The 25,294-nt window shown below is 44.5% G+C and overlaps 1 protein-coding gene across 1 annotated transcript in view; it reads right to left on the minus strand.

The window, feature by feature from the left end:
* The window catches only part of ZDHHC20 (zinc finger DHHC-type palmitoyltransferase 20), a 1,600,692-nt gene that overhangs the window by 1,099,758 nt on the left and 475,640 nt on the right, over nt 1-25,294 (minus strand). The window contains exons 4-5 of the mRNA XM_044072039.1: nt 21,471-21,591; nt 20,868-20,904 (exon numbers count right to left, since the gene is read on the minus strand). Coding sequence (XP_043927974.1) covers nt 20,868-20,904; nt 21,471-21,591 — 158 coding nt within the window. The remainder of the gene's footprint in view (nt 1-20,867; nt 20,905-21,470; nt 21,592-25,294) is intronic.

The following is a 25,294-nucleotide window of genomic DNA, read 5'->3' on the forward strand; positions in this document are numbered from 1 at the left end:
TGTTTCTTAGGCATGGAGGCCTGTCCTGGAGAATGCTGTATCTGTTTCTTTGTTTTTAAGGGGGGCTTAGGCTTAGAGGGTTTAATGGTTAACTGGGTAGGTCTGAAAGCACCCTCTGAATCTGTGGATTGCTCAGCTACTTCGGTTCCCTCTGAAGGGTTAGTTTTGGTAAGCTGAAAAACTTGTGTCTCCGAAGGCCCAGCCAGCTCCACGTGCGAGTCGGAGGCAGTCTGTGGTTCTGTGGAAGCGGTCGTCAGGGGCTGTGTAGGTGCCTGGTTGAAGACCGGAGAACCAGCGACCGGCCTAAAAGAGGCCTCGGATGCCTGTCCTTGTCTTTGTCCTTTTTTATGTATTCCGGTTGTCAGAAGTTCCGACGGCATGGTGTAATTGAATTTTCGGCCAAAATAATGTCGGGCAAAATCAAACCGACGTTTAACAGTGCGCTTGTTAAACCTAGCACAAAACCGACAACTAGTGACGTCGTGGTCTGGGCCTAGGCATGGGATACAATAGGAGTGGAAATCCTTACGAGATATTTGCTTCCCACAAGAATTACAGTTATTAATTTTTACTGACATCGGATTGAGGCAAGAAAAAGTTTCCCCAAAGGGGTACTTAGCTTTGTAGAAGACTTCGGTTCTGGATTCGGAATGAAAATCTCAGGAGTCGGCCGACCGGTACTTGCGAACTGCTTTTGCTTCGGGCACCGCACGGCAAGAAAGACTGAAGAAAATGGCGTCGGCTGCATCTTATACACCCCTGTCACACTGACGTCAGGGAGGAGGCGACAGCAACCAACGCTGGACCAAGACTTTGGAAATCAGGCAGACTGGGGAAGCGTCTGACGGCAGGAAAACCCAAGTGTAATGACTGCAGCAGTATAACACGATGAACATCTGCCTGTGTATGTCCAAAGAATGCAGAATTTTCTCACCCTTGTTCTGTGGATTTGGATAAAAGGTAGGCAAGTGAATGGTTTCATTGAGGGCCACAATGGACACCACCTCAGGCATAAAAGTAGGGTTTGTCCTCAGAGAAAAGTACAGTTTTGTACCTACCATAAATGTAGATGTCCGATAGGTATGCATCTGCAGTCCTAACATATGGGTTGTCCTGCCTCAGGCAGCCCTTCGGTCGGCCGGATTCCAAAGTCTGGGTCTGGCCTCGGCTGGTGTTGCACTTCACCCGACGTCATAGCTGCTGTTTATTGGGTATAAAGGCATCAGCCGACGCCATTTTCCTCAGTGTTTCTTGCCCCAGATGCCAGGTGCCCTCTAGGAAGGCTCAATTTGGAAAAATGCAAATAATTCCAAACAGTAAAGAGCAAACAATATAAAGATATATAAGTATATACATATATACAAACAAATACACCATAATAGATTCCCCCAGCTAGCTAAAAGAAGGGGTAAATACCCTAGGAATACCACAGAGGGGAAGTAGGGTGGGTAATCCTGACTGCAGATGCATACCTATCGGACATCTACATTTATGGTAGGTACAAAACTGTACTATGTCCTTCAAGGATGCATCTGCAGTCCTAACATATGGGTAGAATACCATAGCCAAACTGGGGGAGGAAGCACTAAGATAAAGATGGTGTAGTTAAGATCCCTTGCAAAACAGCAGTTGCAAAACCTGCTCGGGATCTAGAATATAAGGGTAGATTACAATGCTTGGCAAATGTATGCACGGAGCTCCAAGTAGCAGCTTCTAAAATGTCTTTGGTAGACACTCCTCGTAGGAAAGCTGTAGTGGTGGCTGTAGCTCTTGTGGAATGAGGTCTGATTTTCAGGAGTTGTCTTTCCATGAAAAGAGTAGCAAAAACGAATGCAATGTCCAATCCATTTTGAGATTGTCTGTTTTGAAATTGCTTTTCCTTGCATTCCTGTTGCATATGCTACCAGAAGCTGGTCAGTTTTTCTGCTGGTCTTAGTTCTGTCCAGATAGTAGCGTAATTGTCTGTGCACATCCAAGGTATGTAGCATTCTTTCCCCCCTGTTCTGTGGGTTGAGGAAGAATGTAGGCAAATGAATCGCTTGGTTCAATGATACTCTGGAGACCACTTTTGGCATAAAGGTAGGGTTAGTTCTCAGAGAGACTCTGTCCTGATGGAAGATAAGGAAGGGCTGTACTGCCATTAATGCCTGTAACTCAGATACCCTTCTTGCTGAAGTGATTGCTAGCAGGAAAGCAGTTTTCCAGGACAAGAACTGTAATTCTGCTGTTGCTGCTGCTTCAAAAGGGGGAAGTGTTAACTTTTCCAGCACAAAGTTGAGATCCCATGTAGGTAAAGGTGGTTTCCTTGGAGGTTTTACATTTTTGATTCCTCTCAAGAACTGCCTGAGTAGAGGATGAGAGAAGACAGGAGGATCCATGTTGTATTCTGCTGAAATTGCTGATGCATGAATCTTAATGGAGGAGTAAGACAGGCCATTGTGGAACAGTTCTGCTAAATATTCCATGATGTGTGCTATGTTTGCCAATGAGACATTTTCTCCTTTGCTGCACTCCAAATGAGGTATCTTTTCCACTTGGCTGAATAAGTCTTCCTTGTGGAAGGTCTGCGTGCCTCCAGGATAATGTCCTTAACCCTCTGGGATAAACCTGGGTTATTTTGTTTTATGCAATATTCCAAGCAGCTAGCTGCAGTGTTTTCAAGTTTGGATGTAGGATCTTGTAGTTGTCCTGTGTTAGAAGTAAGGGACATAGAGGTAGAGGCCATGCGTGTGTCCGAGACATGCTTCTCAGTAGTGGGTACCAATGCTGCCTCGGCCAGTCTGGAGCTATCAGGATTACCCTTGGCTGATCCTCTCTGATCTTCAGTAGAACTTTGTACATCAAGGGAAGAGGTGGAAAAGCATATGCTGTCAGGTTTTTCAAGCTGAAAGAAAGGGAGTCCACCCTCCAAGCAAGTGGGTGGTATGTTCTTGTGCAGAACTTCTTCAATTGGTGGTTGTGTGGGGAGGCGAACAGGTCTATCTCTGGTAGTCCCCATTTCTTTGTTATGGTTTTGAAGATATCTGGATGCAGCATCCATTCTTGAGCATCCGTGGTAGTTCTGCTTAAGGTGTCTGCTAGAGAATTTTCTTTTCCTGGTACAAATCTGGCCTGAAGTTGAATGTTGAGATTCAGGGCCACATTCCACAGGTCCATTGCCATCCGGCATAGAGGATATGAATGTGTACCTCCCTGTTTGTTGATGTACCACATGACTGTGGTATTGTCGGTCCTTATCAGCAGATGACCCTGTTGAAGGAGTGGTCTGAATGCCTGGGTCGCATGTTTCACTGCCAGCATCTCCTTTAGATTTATGTGTAGATTCAGCTGGTCTTGGGTCCATAGGCCTTGAATACACTTGTCCACCATGTGTGCCCCTCATCCTAGGTCTGAGGCGTCCATGGTGATGGTCTGGATTGGATGAGGTTTGTGGAAAGGCAAGCCTCTGTTCATCTGACAGGCCTGAGCCCACCACAGGAATTCTTGCTTCAGGCATGGAATTATTGGAATCTGGGCTTCTAGACTGTGCTTGTGTTGAGACCATACATTCCTTGGGTACCATTGTAGCTTTCTCATATGCAGCCTGGCATGTGGAACCAATATTATGCATGATGCCATGTAGCCCAGGGCTTGCAGGACTTTCCTTGCAGTAAGCCGAGTTTGTGTTGTTAATGTCATGAAGTAGGCTGGTGGTAGTTTTAGTTTTTCTTCTGCGAGAAAAACCATCTGAGTTGATGTATCCAGTTCTGCACCCAAGAATGTTATCCTTTGGGATGGTACTAGTCTTGACTTTTGTATGTTGACTGTGTATCCCAAGGCTTGCAACAGTTGTATGACATTTTCCAAATCTTTTGTCAATTTTGCCTTGTTGTCCACTTGTATCAGGCAGTCATCCAGGTATGGGTAAATTTGAATTCCCTGTAGCCTGCAATGAGCAATTACTGATGCCAGGCATTTCGTGAATACTCTGGGCGCAGTAGATAAGCCAAAAGGCAATGCTGAGAATTGATAATGCTCTGATCCTGCAAGAAATCTGAGGTGTCTTCTGCAATCTGGTCGTATAGGGACGTGCAGGTATGCCTCCTTGAGATCTAGAGTCACCAGCCAAGACTCCTTGCCCAGCATGGGAAGAAGCTGCTGGAGGGTCAGCATTTTGAATTTTGGAACAATGAGGTATGCGTTCAGTGCGGACAAGTCTAGAATAGGTCTCCATTGATTTTCTTTTCTTGGTACAAGGAAAAGCCTTGAGTAAAATCCTTGGCCTTGTTCCATAGGTGGTACCTCTTCTATAGCTCTCATCCTTAGTAAGTTGCTGACTTGTCTTAGAGCGTCTGTTTTTTGGCTTGGTGGTAGGTTTGGCATTCCTCTCTTTTTTGGTAGAGTGTGGAAGTGAGACCTGTAGCCCTTGTCTATTGTTTGTAAAGTCCATTTGTCTCCTGTAATGTAATGCCAGTTGTCGGAGAATAAGGCTAGCTTTCCGCCCAAGGGTGCTTCCAGTTGTTCCCTGGTAGGCGGAACTAGAGCCAAGTCATTGTGTCTGTCCTGTGGAAGTGGTTGTAGTGGAATCTGTGGCAGTACTTCTCTGGTTGGTAGGTTGCCACTGACGTCCCCTGTAGGCACCCCTAGATTGACCTCTGCCTCTGGGGCATCTATTTCTGCCTCTCTGCGCTCTGGAGTTGTCTGGAAAGGACCAATTCTTCGAAGGCCAATTTCTGCTAAACCTCGGAGGTTGGACCTGTAAGAAATCCTTGACTGTTTGGACAGATTTTGCTTTTTCTTCCACCTTCTTTAGAACCTCCTGTGCAGGGGAGCCAAACAAACTTTGTTTCTCCATTGGAGCATCTAGGAGTTTTGACTTAACATGGTCTGGTAAGGATTGTTCTTTTAACCAGGCATGCCTTCAAATCACTGTTCCAGTCATAGCTGCTCTAAAGGAAGCCTCCAGTGCATCATAGCCACATTTTAAGAAATGGTTACTGACCTGCTGAGAGTTGTGTAACAAATCCTGAAGGGACTTGCGGTCTAAAGGTTCAGGAGAAGACAGTTTTTTATCTGTTCTAACAAAAATTCCTGGTACTGAATCATATGAAATTGACAGTTCAAGGCCCTGGCCGAAAGAGTAGCAGAAGTATAAACCTTTTTACCCCATCTCTCTAATGCTCTAGATTCCCTCTCAGAGGGAAGAGGGTTTTTGGCAGAAGCAGCTGCCACACCTTTAGGGCCCTGTGAAATGGTTTCAGGGTCTGCAACAGGAGCCTTATACAAATGGTAATGTGTGTCCGGGACCCTGTAATATCTGTCTGGCTTGGCAGGGGCCGAAGGAAGAGAATCAGGAGCAGTACAGACATCATTATATGCATCATCAACAACTGTTAGTACTGGCGGAATGGCTAAAGGCCTATGCTGTGGTAAGTGTAAAAAGGTCCTTAGCCTTTTCCTTGAATCTGAAAAATCCTGGTCCTGCCATTGGAAGTGTTCTCTCATAGCATGCAAGGTTTCCCCAAAGGAAAATTCTTCAGGAGGAGAAGCAGAAGGAATGGAGTCTTCTGCATCAGAATCCTCATAAGGAGAATATGGGCCTTCGTGAATTGTCTGAGTCATCTGAGGAATAATCTGTAGAGACAGGTTCCGGGGGTTCAGTCCTAGGCCTCTTGTCTGGAGGGGGCTGAGAGGCCCTGTCTGGGTGAGGCTGGGATACCCTGATCAAAGAAATGAGATCCTCAGCCAGGCTGAGCATTTGGGAACTAGAGGTAGGCCTATGTGAAGGAGTTTTTGCAGGTAAGGCCTTAAAAGATTTAGCTGCTTTAGCCCTGGCAAAAGCCTTGATAGACATAGAAGCAGGGGGTCTAGCAGCCCCACGTGCAGGGGTAGATATGTCTAAAGGAATAGTGTGACAAATCCTGGGCGCCTGCTTCTGTAGCAGTAAATTCAGTAGCAGATTCAGCCATGCTTTGTGAGGCCTCGACTATCGGAGGCATGCTTTCGGCCGAAGGAAGAACCGGGGACTCGGCATCAGCCGAAACAGAGACATTCGCGGTTGGCCTAACCGTGGTTTCAGCCGAAACCGCAGACCGCGAGTGTCGGTCCTTTTCCTTGCGCTTTTTAGCTAATTGCGTAGTCGGAGTCTCCGAAGGCATTTTGTATGCAAAAGCGGGACCAAAAAACTCCTCTGCAAACTCCGACCGATGTCCAAGTGTCAGTCGGTTGAAGGAAGCACAGGCTAGACAAGCTGATACGTCGTGGTCTGGGCCTAAGCAAGGAAGGCAGTAAGAGTGGAAATCCTTATGAGGTATTTGTTTCCCACAAGTTAAACAATTATTTACTTTGTCTGACATCGGCTGAGGCAAGAAAGGGTCCCCAATGGGGTACTTAGCTTTTTAGAAGTCTTCGGTAGTAGAAATCTCTGGATCTGACCGACCGGCACTTGCGAACAGCTTCTGCTTCGGGCACCGCACGGCAAGAAAGACTGAGGAAAAAGGAGTCGGCTGATGCCTTTATACCCAATAAACAGCAGCTATGACGTCGGGTGAAGTGCGACATCAGCCGAGGCCAGACCCAGACTTTGGAATCCGGCCGACCAAAGGGCTGCCTGAGGCAGGACAACCCATATGTTAGGACTGCAGATGCATCCTTGAAGGACATCCCTGTCTGGATGAAAAATGATGAAAGGTTCCACAGCCATGAGTGCTTGTGACTCTGAGACTCGCCTTGCAGAGGTTATTGCTAGGAGCAGAGCTGTTTTGCAGGATAAGAATTTTATATCTGCTGTTGATGCTGGCTCGAAAGGAGGCAGTGCGAGTTTTTCCAAAACATAACTGAGGTCCCAGACCAGAATTGGTGCGCTCCTTGGCGGCCTAAGGATGAGAAAATATAGGTGGTTCCGTATTGTAATGGGCTGAAATGGCAGTGGCATGAATCTTAACTGATGAGAAAGAAAGGCCTTTGTTCAGCATCTCAGTTAGATATTGCAAAATCTGAGGGATATTTGGTACACACGTGTCAATGCTTTGTTCCTGGTTCAAAGCACAGAATCTCTTCCATTTTTCTGCATAAGATTTTCTGGTACTGGCCTCCTGGCCTCCAAGATAACATCCATAACAGCTTTTGAAAGTGGAGAGTTCTGAATGGCTACATTATCCACCATGCTGCCAGATTTAAGGTCCTGAGCTGGCTGTGCAGGATCTGATTGTTTTGTTGGGTCAGCAAGTGAGAAGTTTGAGGCAATATCCATGCTGGACCTTGACAAGCTCCTTAGGATTGGGTACCAGTGCTGGTGTGGCCAGTCTGGTGCAATCAGTATCATTTTTGGCTTCTCTTGTCTGACCTTTAGGAGTACCCTGGGAAGGCGAGGCAGTGGGGGAAAAGCATATACTGTTAGATTTTTCCAGCTGAAGGATAGGGAGTCCACTTTCCATGCTTGCTTGTGATAAATCCTTGTGCAAAATCTCTGCAATTGGCTGTTGTGAGGGGAGGCAAATAGATCTATATCTGGGCATCCCCATTTCCTTATTATCATGCTTAAGACTTGTGGATCCAGTTTCCATTCGTGGGGATCCATGAGGTTTCTGTTTAATTCGTCTGAGTATTTGTTTTTCCTGGCAGGAATTGTGCTTGCAGGTGAACTTGAAAAGCCAATGCTGTGTTCCATAAGGTCATTGCTTGTCTGCAGAGGGGGTAGGAATGTGTACCTCCCTGCTTGTTTATGTACCACATGACCGTAGTGTTGTCTGTCTATCAGTAACTGTCCTGGATGAAACAGGTCCTTGAAAGCTGTCAGGGCATTTTGAACACCTAGCATCTCTTTTTGATTGATGTGAAGATGCATCTGGTTTGCAGGCCATGTGCCCTGAATACATTTTCCTGCCATATGGGCCCCCCAGGCATAATCTGATGCATTCGTTGTCAGTGTCTGTCTGGCTGTGGGTAAAGTGAATGGCAGACCCTTGTTGTGGTGACAGGCTTCTGCCCACCATCGAAACTCCTGTTTCAGGCAGGAAATGAGTGCAATTACTGTCTCCAGGCTGTTGCAATGCTGAGTCCAAACTTTAAATACCATTGTAGTTTCCTCATATGCATTCTGGCATATGGAATTAGTATAATGCAGGATGCCATGAAACCCAAGGCCTGCAGGATTTTCCTTGCAGATAAGTGGGTTTTTGTTGCCAATTTATTGAAGTAAGTAGTCAGTTGTTTTTATTTGTCTGGCGTGAGATAAGCCATCTGGGCAGTTGTATTTAAGCTTGCACCCAGGAATATTATCTCTTGAGAGGGCACTAGCTTTAATTTCTTTTTGTTTATTGTGTACCCTAGGCCAATTAGTAATCTTTTTACAAACGCCAGATACTTTAGAAGAATGTCTTTGTTCTCTGCTTGAATGAGGTAGTCATCCAAGTAGGGATATATTTGAATTCCTTTTTGTCTGCAAAATGCAATTACTGGTGCCAGGCATTTTGTGAAGACCCTGGGCGCAGTAGATAAGCCAAAAGGCATTGCAGAGAATTGGTAATGCATTGAGCCAGCTATGAATCTGAGGTATCTTCTGCAAGATTGTCTGATTGGGACATGCAGGTATACCTCTTTTAGGTCCAAAGTTATGAGCCAAGCCTTCTTGCCCAGCATGGACAGTAGCTGCTGTAGAGTCAACATCTTGAATTTTGGAACTTCCAGAAATGTATTTAGTATAGACAGGTCCAGTATTGGTCTCCAGGTTTTGTCCTTTCTGGGTACTAGGAAAAGTCGGGAGTAAAATCCTTGTCCCTGCTCTTGTTGTGGAACTTGCTTAATGGCCCTCATGTCCATGAGGGCTGTAAATAAGTTTTTGCGCCTCTGCCCATTGATTGTGTGGCAGGTCTGGCATACCTTTTGACCTTGGTAGAGTGTGAAAATGGAACCTGTAGCCTTGGGACGCTATGTTCAGGACCCATTTGTCTTGGGTAACCATTTTCCAATTTGATGAAAAAAGTGCTAGTTTTCCCCCTAAGGGAGCTGCCAAAAGAAAAGTGCTTGGATCTGGTAGAGGAAAGTCATTGGGACTGTTTCCTGTAAGGTTGTGATTTGTCTTCTCCACTTTTGGAGGTAGGAGCACCCCATTGTTTAGGCCTGTATGAGCCTTGGGGCTGAGATCTGCCTCTGGGACGCCTATATCTGCCTCTTTGTGGTCTGTCTAACACTGGAAAGGACCAATTTTTAGAAGGCCAGTTCCTGCTAAACCTGGGTGGTTGTACCTGTAAGAAATCCTTGACTGTCTGCATGGATTTTGCTTTATCCTCCATTTTTTTCAACACCTCTTCTGTTTTAGTACCAAACAAAGTATCATGCTGTAATGGTGCATCTAATAATTTTGCTTTAACATGATCAGGCAGATTCTGTTCCTTTAACCAAACGTGCCTTCTAATAACAGAACCTGTAACAGTGGCCCTGCAAGAGGCCTCCAGTGAATCATAACCACATTGTAAAGTATGCTTTCCCACTTGTTCAGCTGCATGCAATAAATCCTGCAATTCCTTGCTCTCTGAACATTCAGTATTTGTCAACAACTTCCGTTTAAGCAGTGACATTAAATATTGCTGATATTTAAGCATATGAAACTAACAATTTAAAGCCCTCACAGCCATGGTAACAGAAGTATAGACTTTTTTCCCCATCTGTCTAGAGCCCTAGAATCCCTATCAGTGGGGACAGGGTTTTTTGCAGTGGAAGCTTTAACCCCTTTGGGACCCCCGAGATATAGTTTCTGGGTCAGCAGCGGGGTTTTTATAGGAATTTATGAGAACCCGGGACCCTGTAGTATCTGTCTGGCTTAGCAAGTGCAGGGGGTAGAGAGTCAGGGGACAGGCTGGACTCTGAAAATACATCTAAAATGTCTAGAACAGGTGGAATAGCAAGGGGTCTGTGCTGAGGAAGTAGCAGAAAGTCTCTGAGCCTTTTCTTAGATTCAGAATAATCTTGGCTCTCCCAGTGGAAATGCTCCCTCATGGTATGCAGGGTTTCCCCAAAAGAATAATCCACAGGAGGAGAGGCTGAAGGAATGGATTCTTCAGCATCAGAATCCTCATAGGGAAGCATGGAGTAATCCTGTTCCGAAGAGGAATCAGAGGAAACAGAAACCTGATCAGAAGAATCATACTCCGTCTCTTGCCTAGGCCTCTTATCATGGGAGCCCCTGATCAAAGTAATTAGGTCTTTGGCCATTTTGAGCATCTGTTTTTTAGGCATGAAGTCTGATTAGGAGAATGCTGTTCTTGTTTCTTTGTCTTTAGAGCGGCTTTAGTCTTTGAAGCTGAAGATGGCTTACTACATAGTTGTGTAGGTCTGAAGACACCCTCAGAAGCCGATGACTGCTCAGCGGCTCCAGACCCATCTGAGGGAATGATTTCAGAGTGTCCAATACCTTGAGTATCCAGAGGCCCAGTCGGCTCCACGTGGGAGTTGGAAGCGGCCTGTGACTGAGGTAGCGGGTGCCAGGGGCTGCGAAAGCGACTCACTGAGAACCGGCGACTGGCCTAGCAGAGGCCTCGCCGTCGGTGTTGGACCTCGGATGCCTATCCTTTTCCTTGTCCTTGCGTTTTTTGTAAACTCCTGTTGTCGGCTGATCAGACGGCATTATATAATTAAATCTTTGGCCAAAGTAATGAAATGCAAAATTGAACCGACGCTTAATAGTGCGTTGGTTAAACCTAGCACAAAACCGACAGCTAGCAACATTGTGATTAGGGCTTAGGCAAAGAATACAGTAAGAGTGAAAATCCTTATGAGGTATTTGCTTCCCAAAAGAAATAAAATTGTTAACTTTTTCTGACATCAGTCTGGGGCAAGAAAAAAGTTTCCCCAACGGGGTACTTAGCTTTAATGAAGTCTTCAGTTATGAAGTTCAGATTTGAAAATCTCAGGAGTCAGCCGACCGGCACTTGCGAACTGCTTTTGCTTCGGGTACCGCGCGGCAAGAAAGACTGAAGAAAATGGCGTTGGCTGCATCTTTTATACCCTTTTTGCACTGACGTCAGGGAGGAGGCGACAGCAACCAACGCCGGACCTAGACTTTGGAATTCTGGCTGACTGAAGGTAGCCTGCCAGCAGGATAACCCAAGAGTAATGACTGCAACAGTGAAACACGATCATAGCTGGTCTCACTACCCTCTTGTAGACCTTCCCTTTCACTCTTACAGGTACTAGTCTGTCACAAATCACTCCTGACACTCTTCTCCACCCACTCCATCCTGCCTGCACTCTCTTCTTCACCTCACTTCCACACTCACCGTTACTCTGAACTAATGACCCCAAGTATTTAAACTCATCCACCTTCGCCACCTCTACTCCTTGCATCCTCACCATTCCTCTATCCTCCCTCTCATTCACACACATATATTCTGTCAGTCCTGTTGACCTTCATTCCTCTTCTCTCCAGAGCATATCTCCATCTCTCCAGGGTCTCCTCCACCTATTCCCTACTCTCACTACAGATCACAATGTAATCTGCAATCATCATAGTCCACGGGGACTCCTGTCTGATCTCGTCTGTCAACCTGTCCATCACCATTGCAAATAAGAAAGGGCTCAGAGCAGATCCCTGATGTGACCCTACCTCCACCTTAAACGCATCCGTCACTCCCACCGCAGACCTCACCGCTGTCACACTACCCTCGTACATTTCCTGTGCCACTCTTACATACTTCTCGACACTCCGGACTTCCTCATACAATACCACAGCTCCTCTCTAGGCACCCTGTCATATGCTTTCTCTAAGTCTACAAAAACACAGTGCAACTCCTTCCGACATTCTCTGTACTTCTCCATCAAAACTCTGAGCAAAGATCGCATCTGTATTGCTCTTTCCCGGCATGAAAGCATACTGCTGATCACTAATCATCACGTCCCTTCATAACCTTGCTTCCACTACTCTCTCCCATAACTTCATGCTGTGACTGATCAATTTAATCCCTCTGTAGTTACTACAGCTCTGCACATCACCCTTATTCTTAAAAATTGGTACTAAAACACTTTTTCTCCATTCCCCAGGCATCCTCTCACTTTCCAAGATTTCATTAAACAATCTGGTTAAAAGCTCCATTGCCATTTCACCTAAACACCTCCATGCTTCCACAGGTATTTCATCTGGGGCAACAGCCTTTCCATTCTTCATTCTCTTCATAGCTATCCTTACTTCCTCCTTGCTAATCCATTGTACTTCATGATTCACTATCCCTACATCATCCAACCTTTTCTCCCTCTCATTCTCTTCATTCATCAACCCCTCAAAGTACTCTTTCCGTCTCCTCAACACACTCTCCTCGCTTGTGAGTATGTTTCCCTCATTATCCTTTATCACCTTTACCTGCTGCACATCTTTCCTAGCTCGGTCCCTCTGTCTAGCCAATCGGTACAGGTCCTTTTCTCCCTCCTTAGTGTCCAACCTTTCATACAACTCTTCATATGCCTTATCCTTAGCCTTTGCCACCTCTCTCTTTGCCATGCACCTCATCTATTTACCATGATGTAAGTAGCAGAAACAAATGCAGTGGCTTATCCACTTTGAAATAGTCTGCTTTGAAATATCCTTTCCCTCTGATCCTGCAACAAATGCCACCAGTAGCTGCTCAGTTATTCTTAGAGCTTTAGTCCTGCTCAAGTAGAATCTTAGTTGTCTGTGTATGTCCAAGGAATGCAGAATCTGCTCCCCCTTGTTCTGCAGATTTGGATAAAAAGTTGGCAGATTAATACTTTGGTTAAGAGCCACACTGGAAACCACCTTGGGCATAAAGGAAGGATTGGCCCTGGGCGACACCCTGACTGGGTAAAATATGATAAAAGGCTCCACAGCCATGAGGGCCTGTAGCTCTGAAACCCTTCTTGCTGAATTGCCAGGAGCAAAGCTGTTTTCCATGATAAAAACTTTATATTTGCATTAGCAGCTGGTTCAAATGGAGGCAGGCTGAGCTTTTCAAACAAAATTGAGGTCCCATGCAGGAATTGGTGATGATCTGGGAGGCCTTACATTTTTGGCCCCTCTAAGATACTGTTTTACCAAGGGGTGAGAAAAGATCAGTGGCTGCGTGTTGTAATGAGCCAAGATGGCAGAGGCATGGATTTTTATTGATGAAAAAGATAGGCCTTTGTCAAGCATCTCAGTCAAGTATTGTAAAAGCTGAGGAATATTTGGCTCTGCTGTGTCAGTTCCTTGTGCCTGGTTCCAAGCACAGAATCTCTTCCATTTATCAGCATAAGATTTTCTAGTACTAGGCCTTCTGGCTTCCAAAATGACATCCATCACAGATTTACTGATAGGTGTTTGAATAACTACATGATCAGCCATGCTGCCAGGTTCAGTGTTTGGAGCTGATTGTGCAGGATCTGACTGTTTTGCTGAGACAGTAAGTGAGGTATTTGAGGCAAGTACCAAGCTGGGAATTGAGACATACTCCTTTGGATTGGACACCAGTGTTGGCGGGGCCAGTCCGGGGCAATTGGTATCATTTTTGTTTTTTCTTGTGTGACCTTAGTAGGACCTTGGGAAGAAGAGGCAGAGGAGGAAAGGAGTAAACTGATAGGTTTTTCCAACTGAAGGACAGGGCATCCTCTTTCCATGCTTGTCTGTGATAAGTCCTTGTGCAGAATTTGTCCAGTTGATAATTCCGAGGGGAGGCAAATAGGTCTATGTCCGGGCTCCCCCATTTCTTTGTTATGTTGAAGACTTGTGGATCCAGTTTCCATTTGTGAGGGTCCATAAGGTTTCTGCTTAAGTCGTCTGCCAGATTATTTTGCTTTCCTGGCAGGAATTGAGCTTGAAGATGTACTTGGTAAGTCAAAGCTGTGTCCCACAATGCCATGGCTAGTCTGCAAAGAGGGACAGAAGTGTGTGCCCCCCTGCTTATGTACCACATAACCGTGGTGTTGTCAGTCTTTATCAGTAGTTGTGTCCTGGATGAAGCAAGTCCTTGAAGGCTGTCAGGACATTTTGAACAGCTAACATCTCTTTTTGGTTGATATGCAGATGTATTTGTTTTGGGGTCCATATGCCCTGAATGCATCTTCCTGCCAGGTGGGCCCCCTATGCATATTCTCATGAGTCTGTAGTTAGGTTTTGGCTGGCAGGGGTAGAGTGAAAGACCGTCCCATATTTTGGTGACATGCCCCTACCCACCAAAGAAACTCCTGCTGTAGGCAGGGAATGAGAGGAATCACTATTTCCAGACTGTGACAATGTTGACTCTAAACTTTTTAGGTACCACTGTAGTTTCCTCATATGCAGTCTTGCATATGGAATCAGTAGAATGCAGGATGCCATGAACCCCAAAGCCTGCAGAATTTGTCTTGCAGATGACTGAGTTTTTGTTGCCATCTGTTTGAAGTAAATAGTCAGTTGCCTTTGTCTGGCGTGAGGAAAGCCATCTGGGCAGTTGTATTCAGGCACCCAGGAATGTTATCTTTTGAAAGGGCACCAGTTGTGATTTCTTTTCGTTTATTGTGTACCCTAGCCATGTCAGAAGCCTTTTCACAAATGCCAGATGCTGAAGAAGGATGTCCTTGTTCTCTGCTTGAATGAGGCAGTCACCCAAGTAAGGATAGATTTGTATACTTCTTTGTCTGCAAAATGCAATTACTGGTGCCAGGCACTTTGTAAAGACCCTGGGTGCAGTAGATAAGCCAAAGGGTAGTGCAGAGAATTGGTAATGCATAAAGCCATACTTGAAACAGAGGTATCTTCTGCACGATTCCCTTATTGGGATATGCAGGTATGCCTCTGAAGTCACTAGCCAAGAGTTCTTGCCCAGCATGGGCAGATGCTGCTGTAAAGTTAGCATTTTGGAATGTCCAGGAATGTGTTCAAAATTGATAAATCCAGTATTGGGTGCCAGGCCTTGCTTTTCTGGGTATCAAGAACAGTCTTGAGTAAATCCCTTGTCCTTTTTCCTGTTCTGGCACTGGCTGAATATCCCCCATACCCATGAGGGACGTAACTTGTTTGTGCCTCTGCCCATTTATTTTTTTGGCAGATCTGGCCAATCATTTGGAATTGGCAGTGTGTGGAAGTGGAATCTGTATCCCTGGGATACTATGTTTAATACCCACTTGTCCTGGGTTATTAACTGCCAATTTTGAGCATAAATTGCCAATTTTCCCCCTAAGGGGGCTGCCAAAAGAAAAGTGCTTGATGGCAGAGGGAAGTCATTGAGACTGTTTACTGTAGGGTTGCATTTTATTTCCTCCAGATTTGGAGGTAGAGGCACCCCATTGCTTTGACCTGTAAGAATCCTGTGACTGGTTTCTAGTACCTTTAGAGCGCCTGGATTTGCCTCGTGGAGCACTGTCAGATACAGGAAAGGACCAATTTTTTGTAGACCAGCGTCTACTAAATCTAGGTGGCTGCACTTGTAAGAAGTCTTTTACAGTTTGCATAGACTTAGCTTCGTCTTCCACTTTCTTTAAAACCTCTTCTGCCTTAATACCAAACAGAGTATCATGCCGTAAAGGTGCATCCAGCAATTTAGCTTTAACATGATCAGGCACATTTTGCTCTTTTAGCCAGGCATACCTTCTAATCGCAGATCCAGTAACTGCGGTCCTACAGGAGGCCGCTAAGGAAACAAAACCACATTGCAAAGTATGCTTTCCAACTTGTCCTGCTGCATGCAATAATTCCTGCAATTATTTATTTTCTACACATTTGGAAATCAACATTTTCTGTTTCGGTAATCCCATAACATGCTGTTGATACTTAAGCATATGAAACTGGCAGTTTAAGGGCCTAATTGCCAAGGTTGCAGATGTATAAACCTTCTTTCCCCATCTATCCAGTGCCCTGGAATCTCTATCAGAGGGGGTAGGATTTTTTGCTGTTAAGGCCTTTACACCTTTTGGACCCTGTGAAATAATTTCAGGGTCAGCAGCAGGGTTTTCAAATAAAAATGTGTGAGTCAGGAATCCTGTAATATCTGTCTGGCTTGCTATGAGACTGAGGTAAGGAGTCTGGAGTCAAGCTTGACTCCGAAAACACATCATCCACAATGTCTAAAACAGGAGGTATGGGCTAACGGCCTATGCTGAGAAGGAAATCCCTAAGCCTCTTTTTTGATTCTGAGAAATCTTGACTCTCCCAGTGAAGATGCTCCCTCAAAGTGTGCAAGGTTTCTCCAAAAGAATAATCTTCAGGAGGAGATGCAGATGGGATAGATTCCTCTGCATCAGAATCCCCATAGGGTGGTACAGAAAATTCCTGATCAGAAGAGGAATCAGAAGAAATAGAAACCTGATCTGAAGAATCATCATCAGTGTCTTGCCTAAGGCCTCTTATCAGGAGAGGGGTTAGGAACCCCTGATCAAAGAATTAGGTCTTCAGCCATTTTGATCATCTGCTTTTGGGGCATAGAGGCCTGAGCACATGGCTCACGCATCGGTTTTTTAGCTTTAGAAGTTGCTTTTGTCTTTGATTTTGAAGCTGGCGTCTGTTTTATATACAGAATACTGAGGCCTGAAGACTCCCTCAGAAGCTGGTGCCTGCTCAGCGGCTCCAGACCCATCCGAGGGAGAGACATCCGCGGGTACAATACTTTGAGAATCTCGTGGCGTGCCGGACTCCACATGGATCTCAGTAGAGGCCTGCGACTCAAAAGCAGCGGGTATCAGGGGCTGCGAAAGCGCCTCACTGAGTACCGGCGACTGGCTTAGAAGCTTAGTCGTCGGTTTTGGACCTCAACTGTCTGTCTCTGTCCTTTTCTTTTCGTTTTTTGTGAACTCCAGTAGTCTGATTGCTATCAGACATTTCAGGATAGTTGAATCTGTTTCCAGAATATTATAAAGCAAAGCTATACAGACACTTAGTGCGTTGGTTAAATCTAGCACAAAACTGACAGCTAGGCACGTATTTATTTATTTTATTTATTTTACATTTGTGAACCGGGCTAGTCCAACTGGATACATGTCCATTTTCAGTGGAGGCCCGAGGAGAAAAGCTCTAAGCTTACACAATATTTAATATCACAAGTAAAATAGAAACAACATTAAGAAAATGTATAACAAAACATTACATTAATAAAAACAAAAACATTAATAAAAACAAAGATTAGTACATAGTATGATCAAGGCCTAGGCAAGGAATACAGTACAAATGGAAATCCTTATGAGGTATTTGCTTCCCACAAGTAATGCAATTATTAACTTTTACTGACATTGGTATGGAGCAAGAAAAAGTTTCCTCAACGGGGTACTTAGCTTTAGTGAAGACTTTGGTTCTGAAACTCGAATTCGAAAATTTCAGTAGTCGGCTGACCAGCACTTGTGAACTGCTTCTGCTTCGGGCACCTCGCGGCAAGAAAGACTAAAGAAAATGGCATTGGCTGCCTGTTTTATACCCCTGACAACCTGACATCATAGAAGAGGAGACAGCAACCGATGTAGGACCCAAGACTTTGGAATTCAGGCCGACTGAGGGCAACCTGCCAGCAGATTACCCAAATGTAATGACTGCAACAGTGAAACGCGAAGAACATCTGGCAACGAGGGACATCGTGGTCTGGGCCTAAACAATTGATACAGTAAGAATGAAAGTTTCGGTGTGGGGTCTTCTTTCCACAGGTGAAACGATTGTTAACTTTTTTGGACATTGGTTAGAGCAAGAAAAAAGGATACCTAATATGGTACTTCGCTTTAGATGTTATCTGCTGAAATTCGACTTCTGGTACTGACCAACCGGCACTCGTGCGAACTGCTTCTGCTACGGGCTCCACGGCAAGAAAGACTGATGTAATGATGTCGGCTGCCTTGCTTTATAGTACTGAAGACCTGACGTCAGACTACAGGTGACAGCAGCCAGTGTATAAAAACATTGACTCTGGTATTCGGGCCGGCCTAGTGCTACCACAGCAGGAATAACCCACAGGTGATGACTACAACAGTGAAACACAAAGAACATCTTTAATTTTCTTCTGGAGAAGCCATTCTTTTGTTGATTTGGATTTATGCTTTGGGTCATTGTCATGTTGAAAGGTGAAATTCTTCATCTTTCTAGCAGACGCCTGAAGGTTTTGGGCAAAAGTGACTGGTATTTGGAACTGTTCATAATTCCCTCCACCTTGACTAAAGCCCCAGTTCCAACTGAAGAAAAGCAATCCCAAAGGACGATACTGCCAACACCATGCTTCACCATGGGGATGGAGTTCTTTTGATGTGAAGTGTTGTTTTTGTGCCAAACATACCTTTTGGAATTGTGGCCAGGATGTTCAACCTTGGTCTCATCAGACCATAACACATTTTCACACATGCTTTTGGGAGACTTGAGGTAAAGTTTTGCAAATTTTAGCCGGGCCTGGATATTTTTTTGTGCAAGAAAAGGCTTCTGCCTTGCAACCCTACCCCATAGTTCAGACAAATGTAGAATACAGGAGATTGTGTACAACATGTGACAACAACCAGTACTTGCCAGAAATGCCTGCAGCTCCTTCCGTGTTGCTGTAGGTCTCTTGGCAGCCTTCCTGACCAGTTTTCCTCTTGTCTTTTCAAAAATTTTGGACGGACATCCAGTTCTTTGCAACGTCACTGTTGTCCCACATTTTCTCCAATTTTTGATGACTGTCTTCACTGTGTTCCATGGTATATCTTATGCTGTGGAAATTTTTTGTATCCTTATCCTAATACCTTTCAACAGAGATCCCTTTGATACTTTTAAGCTCTCTGCGAACCATGGCTTTTGCTGTAGCAGGCAACTGAGTAAATGTCAGGAAAATCCTACTAGGACAGCTGAACTGTATTTGGGGTTAATCACAGTCTCGGATGGCAGGTGAGTACCCAAGCAGAATGAATGCTGTAATTAAATCAAAAGGTGCTTCAACAAAGCATTAGTTTAAGGGTGTGCGCAGTTATGCAACCATCTTATTATACGTTTTTTATTTTTTATATTTTTCCCCTAAGAGAGCGGTTTGTTTATCAATTGAATTGTACAGGTTATAGGTCACATTAAAGATGGGAAAAGTTTTGAAATGATTTACTGCGGTCTCATTTTTTATATCACAAAAACCTGGAATTTTAGCAGGGGCATGTAAACTTTTTAAATCCAGTGTAAGTAGACTAGACAAATTTTAGATTCTGAGCTGCAAAACACCCGACAGCATTAGCTTTACACACACACACCTTCATATGCAAGTACTAAGCTAGCTGCCCTTGTAGGCCATTTTAATCCTAGTCAATTTCCCCTTCAAAGGTAAAAATCAAACCCTGAACTTTGTGACTGAGAGATAAGCACCTTAACCATTATACTAACCCCAATCTCCACTTGACAAATCAAGCAATAAGAATCAGATGACTAACCACAAGTCACAAGGCTCCCTCCTATTGTACATAACACACACAAAAAAAAAATTCCAAAAGAAAAACCTGTGCGACCTGGCTCCATGACATACATAGAACACAATACAAGTCTGACAAGTAGCTTGGGAGTGCTGAAGAAGCTGGGTGGCAGAGGATGGGCTTGAGCAGTCAATGCCAGTACACCCATCCTGGAGAGAAAAAGGGCGAATCAGGGCCTGGAGAGAGAAAGAGGACGAATCATGGTTTGCCATTTCACCACAAACGAGAAAAGGCCTGCAACACCAAAAGATAAAAACCTGAGGAATGTGAATTTGGTACGATCAAGTCAGTGACAGCAGCCCTTGTTAGCATGTGTGAAGAAGCACAAAGAGAAACAAGTGTTCACTTCAGCCATGCAGGGGCCAGTGTTAGTGAAGTCAGAAGCCCTTACTGTTCGCAAGAGTGCAGGTGAGTACATAAACTACCTCCACAGCTGGCTGCATGACAATCCCTACAAGTCAGCTCTCATCCCACTTGATAGGGATATCCAGTGGCAAGTTATACAGTCTACCTCCAGAATACTTAATTTGTACATCCGAGTGATACCTCCAGGTGCATCTGCAGTTACCTCCTATGGACACCTCTAGGCACCAGACATTGCTTGTTCATATTTGCATTAATAATTCCAAAACCATGATACATACAAGGTATCAGAAGATTTCATCTTGAAGCATACATGATGGCAAACACAACTGTATTGTTATCTGACCTTTGTCAAGGAGTACCTGTTAGAACTGTAAGGTGGTATCTTCATTTTTTAAAGGCTCAAGTCACACCCACTGGAAGTTACAAGTACACACTCAAAACAGCTGTACTGGAGGGAATGAGTTAAGTAACATTTTTATCCCCCCCACATTTACATGGAGCAGCTTTAAGACTTCAGGTAGAACAATGGGTCAGAATCCCTTATCGGCAGAACAATGGGTCAGAATCACTTATCGGAGAAAGAGGAATGACTGAGGGGAAAAAAAAGCAGTTTCTGAAAACAGCAGGTCTACACCTTAAAACCACTTGGATACTTTCTGATGGTGCAGTGGTGCAGCAGTAGAGTTGTCGCCTCACAACAAGAGGTTCTCCAATTCGATTCTCAGTTGGAGTGCCTTCTGCGTGGAGTCTGCATGTCCTCCCTGCATTCGTGTGGGTTTTCTCCGGGTGCTCTGGTTTCCTCTCGCGTTTCAACAAATATGCATCTGGAGTATTTCTCCCTGGGTCTCTCCACTGAATATTGGCGTTGTTCCAAGTCGGACTTTCTCGGTAAACAAATGTTACATAAATAAAATAAATTCTAACAGCAAACCACAGAATGCTTCTATTGCTATTTCAACTCCACTAAAGAAGACATCAGGTACTGTACTTTCCATTCTGGTACGTGTTACAATATACACAAGACTATGGTATTATTAGTCTGTCAGAAGTGACATACACATCAAAATGGTACTTTAATAAACTACTAATGTTAAATTATGTGGGGAGCACTCGCCTTCATGGAAAGGGTGTCTACCTGCATTACTTACTACCAACTTCAAACTTACTGCATCTTGGCATAGCACAACTCTTCCTGAATCAGTGCTTTCAATAAAAGGATTCAAGATGTAGAACTTAATAAAATAAACATCAAATAAAGAATAAATCAAACAGCAGTGTTACCAATATGAAGCACTTCAAAGAAATGGTCACAGAAGCTATGGCCTTAACTATGACCCAAATGACAGATGTTCAACTAGTAGAATGGAGCACTGGAAAAAACAATCCGGGAGGATGGGAATGCGCAGCCATGGTAAGCATGGGATTAAGTAATGTCCAACTACAGGACTTCCATCTGGGGAAGGACCAGTACTGCTAGCTCACTAACATGGATTCATGGGCATAGGCACAGTCATGACAGATGTGCACTTCAGATGGAAATCTAATGTACAGAAGAAACTCAGCTGACAAAATGGTTTTCCACAGTATTAAAAGCTTTTTCATACCCCTCCTACATTAGATAATGCAGCCTCTCTCTTCTGGTGTCTTTATGACAACTGTAGGGGTTGAATGAGGGAATTTGGAGGCAAAACTGAATTAAAAAATCTATAATGTAACCTTCTATAGAAAACTGTAATTACATGAAGAAAATGTAATGTTTAGTGCATTACCTCCAGTTGCTGTTCGTGTGTACAGGGGTAACTCCCTTGCAACTCGTTTAAGAATCACTTGCTGAGCTTCAGGTCTTTCTTCTCTCTCATACTGCTCCTTGTCTGATTTGGGAAGAAAGAACTGCAAATGATAAGCATATGTTAAATGTTCTGTGATACATTTGCTGAAAATATGATTAATATAAAGTCTTTCAGATCATTCACCAATTTAATGCAACTTTATTCCTAAAAAAGGGCTATCTTCTATATGTGCATCTGTTCTTGGATAAAAACAGAGCAAAGACCTCTAACTATGCAAAAGTACAGTTTTGTACCTACCATAAATGTAGATGTCCGAACTGGATAGCATCTGCAGTCATAACAAATGGGTTGTCCTGTCGTCAGGCAGCCCTTCGGTCGGCCGGATTCCAAAGTCTGGGTCCGGCTTCGGCTGATGTCGCACTTCACCCGACGTCATCTCTGCTGGTCTTCGGGTATAAAGGCATCAGCCGACGCCATTTTCCTCAGTGGTTCTTGCCCCAGATGCCAGTTGCCCTCTTGGAAGGCTAAATTTTGGATAAATGCCAATGTTTCCAAAAAAGTAGAAGGCAAACAAAAAATAAGCATGTATGTACATATATACAAACAAATACACCATAAGAGACTCCCCAGCTAGCTATTAGGAGGGTAAATGCCCTAGGAGTACCACAGAGGGGAAGGAGGGAGGGTAATCCTGACTGCAGATGCTATCCAGTTCGGACATCTACATTTATGGTAGGTACAAAACTGTACTATGTCCTTCATGGATGCATCTGCAGTCATAACAAATGGGTAGAATACCATAGCCAAACTAGGGAGGAGGAAGAAAAATTATGGTGTAGTTAGGATCCCTTGCAGTACAGCAGTGGCAAACCCTGCTCGGGATCTAGAGTATAGAGGTAAATTATAATGCTTGGCAAATGTATGCACGGAGGTCCAAGTAGCCGCCTCAATAATGTCCTTGGTTGCCACTCCTCGTAAGAAAGCTGTGGTAGTGGCTGTAGCCCTTGTAGAATGAGGTCTTATGTTCTGTGGAATTGGTTTTCCATGGTAGGAGTAACAGAATCTTATGCAATTTCCTATCCATTTGGAGATTGTCTGTTTGGAAATTGCTTTTCCTTCCCTTCCTGTTGCATAGGCTACAAAAAGCTGGTCAGTTTTTCTGTTACTTTTGGTTCTGTCCAGGTAGTAGCGTAACTGTCTATGTACATCCAAGGTATGCAGCATTCTTTCCCCCCTGTTTTGTGGATTGGGAAAGAAGGTAGGTAGGTGGATTGCCTGGTTTAAAGACACTCTGGATACCACCTTAGGCATAAATGTAGGATTAGTTCTCATGGACACCCTATCTTGATGGAAGATTAGGAAGGGTTGCACTGCCATTAAGGCCTGTAGTTCCGAAACCCTCCTTGCTGAGGTAATTGCCAGTAGGAAAGCAGTTTTCCATGACAGGTGTTGTAGATCTGCTGTTGCTGCTGGTTCAAACGGAGGGAGTATCAACTTTTCTAGCACAAAGTTCAAGTCCCATGCTGGTAATGGTGATTTCCTAGGAGGTTTTACATTCTTGATCCCTCTGAGGAACTGCCTGAGTAGAGGATGTGAAAAGACAGGTGGATCAAAGCTGTATTCTGCTGAAATAGCTGATGCATGTATCTTGATGGAGGAATAGGACAGGCCTGTATGTAGAAGCTCTGCCAAGTACTCCAGAATGTTAGCAATATCTATGTTCGACACATCTTTTCCTCTTTCAGTACTCCAAATGACAAACCTTTTCCATTTTCCTGCATAGTTCCTTCTTGTTGAAGGTCTGCGGACTTCAAGGATAATGTCTTTAACCCTTTGGGAAAGGTCTGGGTTAGTTGCTGCTATGTGATGTTCCAGGCAGTCAGTTGCAAGGTTTTTAGGTTTGGATGCATGATGTTGTAGTTGTTCTGAGTTAACATCAAAGGCATCAGGGTATTGACCACATTTTCTCCCGAGACATGCTCCTCAGCAATGGGTACCAGTGTTGTCTTGGCCAGTTCGGAGCTATCAGGATTATCCTTGGACGTTCCTCTTTGATTTTCAGTAGTACCTTGTGCATCAAGGGAAGAGGTGGAAATGCATATGCTGTCAGGCCTTTCCAGCTGAAGGATAGAGAGTCCACCTTCCATGCAAGTGGGTGGAATGTCCTTGTGCAGAATTTTTTGAGCTGGTGATTGAGTGGGGAAGCGAATAGATCTATTTGTGGCATTCCCCATTTCTTTGTGATGGCCTTGAAGATGTCCCGGTGTAGCATCCATTCGTGAGCATCCGAGGTGGTTCTGCTTAACATGTCTGCTAGGGTGTTCTCTTTTCCCGGCACAAATATTGCCTGTAACTGGATTTTGTATCTGAGAGCCAGATTCCAAAGGTCCAAAGTCATTCTGCATAGGGGGTATGAATGAGTGCCTCCCTGTTTGTTGATGTACCACATGACTGTGGTGTTGTCTGTCCTTATCATCAAATGGCCTTCTTTGAGGAATGGTCTGAATTTTTGGATTGCCAGTTTTACTGCCAGCATTTCTTTTTGGTTTATGTGCAGGTGCAGCTGGTCTTGAGTCCACAATCCTTGTATGCATTTGTCCAGCATGTGCACCCCCCATCCTAGGTCTGAGGCGTCCGTTGTGATGGTTTGGCTTGCTCGAAAGTTGTGGAAGGGTAAGCCTGGGTTTGACTGGCATGCTTGAGCCCACCATAGGAACTCCTGTTTTAGGCATGGGATTAGTGGTATTTCTGTTTCTAAGCTGTGCCTGTGCTGAGACCATAAATTCTTTAGGTACCACTGTAGCTTTCTCATATGCAGTCTGGCATGTGGGACCAAGATTATGCATGATGCCATGAAGCCCAAGGCCTGCAGAACTTTTCTTGCTGTTAGTTTGTTCTGCTTTGTTAATGCCAAGAAGTAAAGAGGGAGCTCTATTTGTTTATCTGCAGTTAGGAATGCCATTTGTTTTACTGTGTCCAATTCGGCGCCCAAGAATGTTCTTGTTTGGGATGGTATCAGCCTTGACTTTTGTAAATTGACTGTGTATCCCAGGGCTTGTAGCAAGTAAATGACCCTTTGTAAATCTGTTGTCAGCTTGCTTTTGTTGTCCGCTTGTAACAGGCAGTCGTCCAGGTATGGATAAATTTGGATTCCCTGTACTCTGCAGTGAGCGATTACTGATGCCAGGCATTTTGTGAATACTCTGGGCAGTAGATAAGCCAAAGGGCAATGCTGAGAATTGATAATGCTCTGATCCTGCAAGAAATCTGAGGTTTCTTCTGCAATTTGGTCGAATGGGGACGTGCAGGTATGCCTCCTTGAGATCTAGAGTTACCAGCCAACACTCCTTGCCCAGCATGGGAAGAAGTTGCTGTAGGGTCAGCATTTTGAATTTTGGGACAATGATGTATGTGTTTAAGATGGACAGGTCGAGAATAGGTCCCCAACTTTTCTCTTTTCTTGGCACTAGGAAGAGTCTGGAGTAGAATCCTTTGCCCTGTTCTGTTATTGGTACTCTTTCCACAGCTCTCATCTTTGTTAATTCCGCTATCTGCTGCAGAGCTTCTATTTTTTGATTTGGAGGCAGGTTTGGCATTCCTCTTTTTACTGGTAAGGTGTGGAAGTGGAACCGGTAGCCTTGGTCTATGGTTTGCAAAATCCACTTGTCTTTTGTGATAGTGCCAATTTTTCGAAAATAAGGCTAACTTTCCGCCTAATGGTGCTGCTATTTGCTCCCTGGTAGGCGGAGTCAGAGCCAAGTCACTGTGATTGTCCTGTTGCAGTGGCAGTGGTTGTGTCTGTG

Source organism: Protopterus annectens, chromosome 5.part0 (assembly GCF_019279795.1).
Source record: "Protopterus annectens isolate FY-2018-M chromosome 5.part0, PAN1.0, whole genome shotgun sequence".
Taxonomy (NCBI): domain Eukaryota; kingdom Metazoa; phylum Chordata; order Ceratodontiformes; family Protopteridae; genus Protopterus; species Protopterus annectens.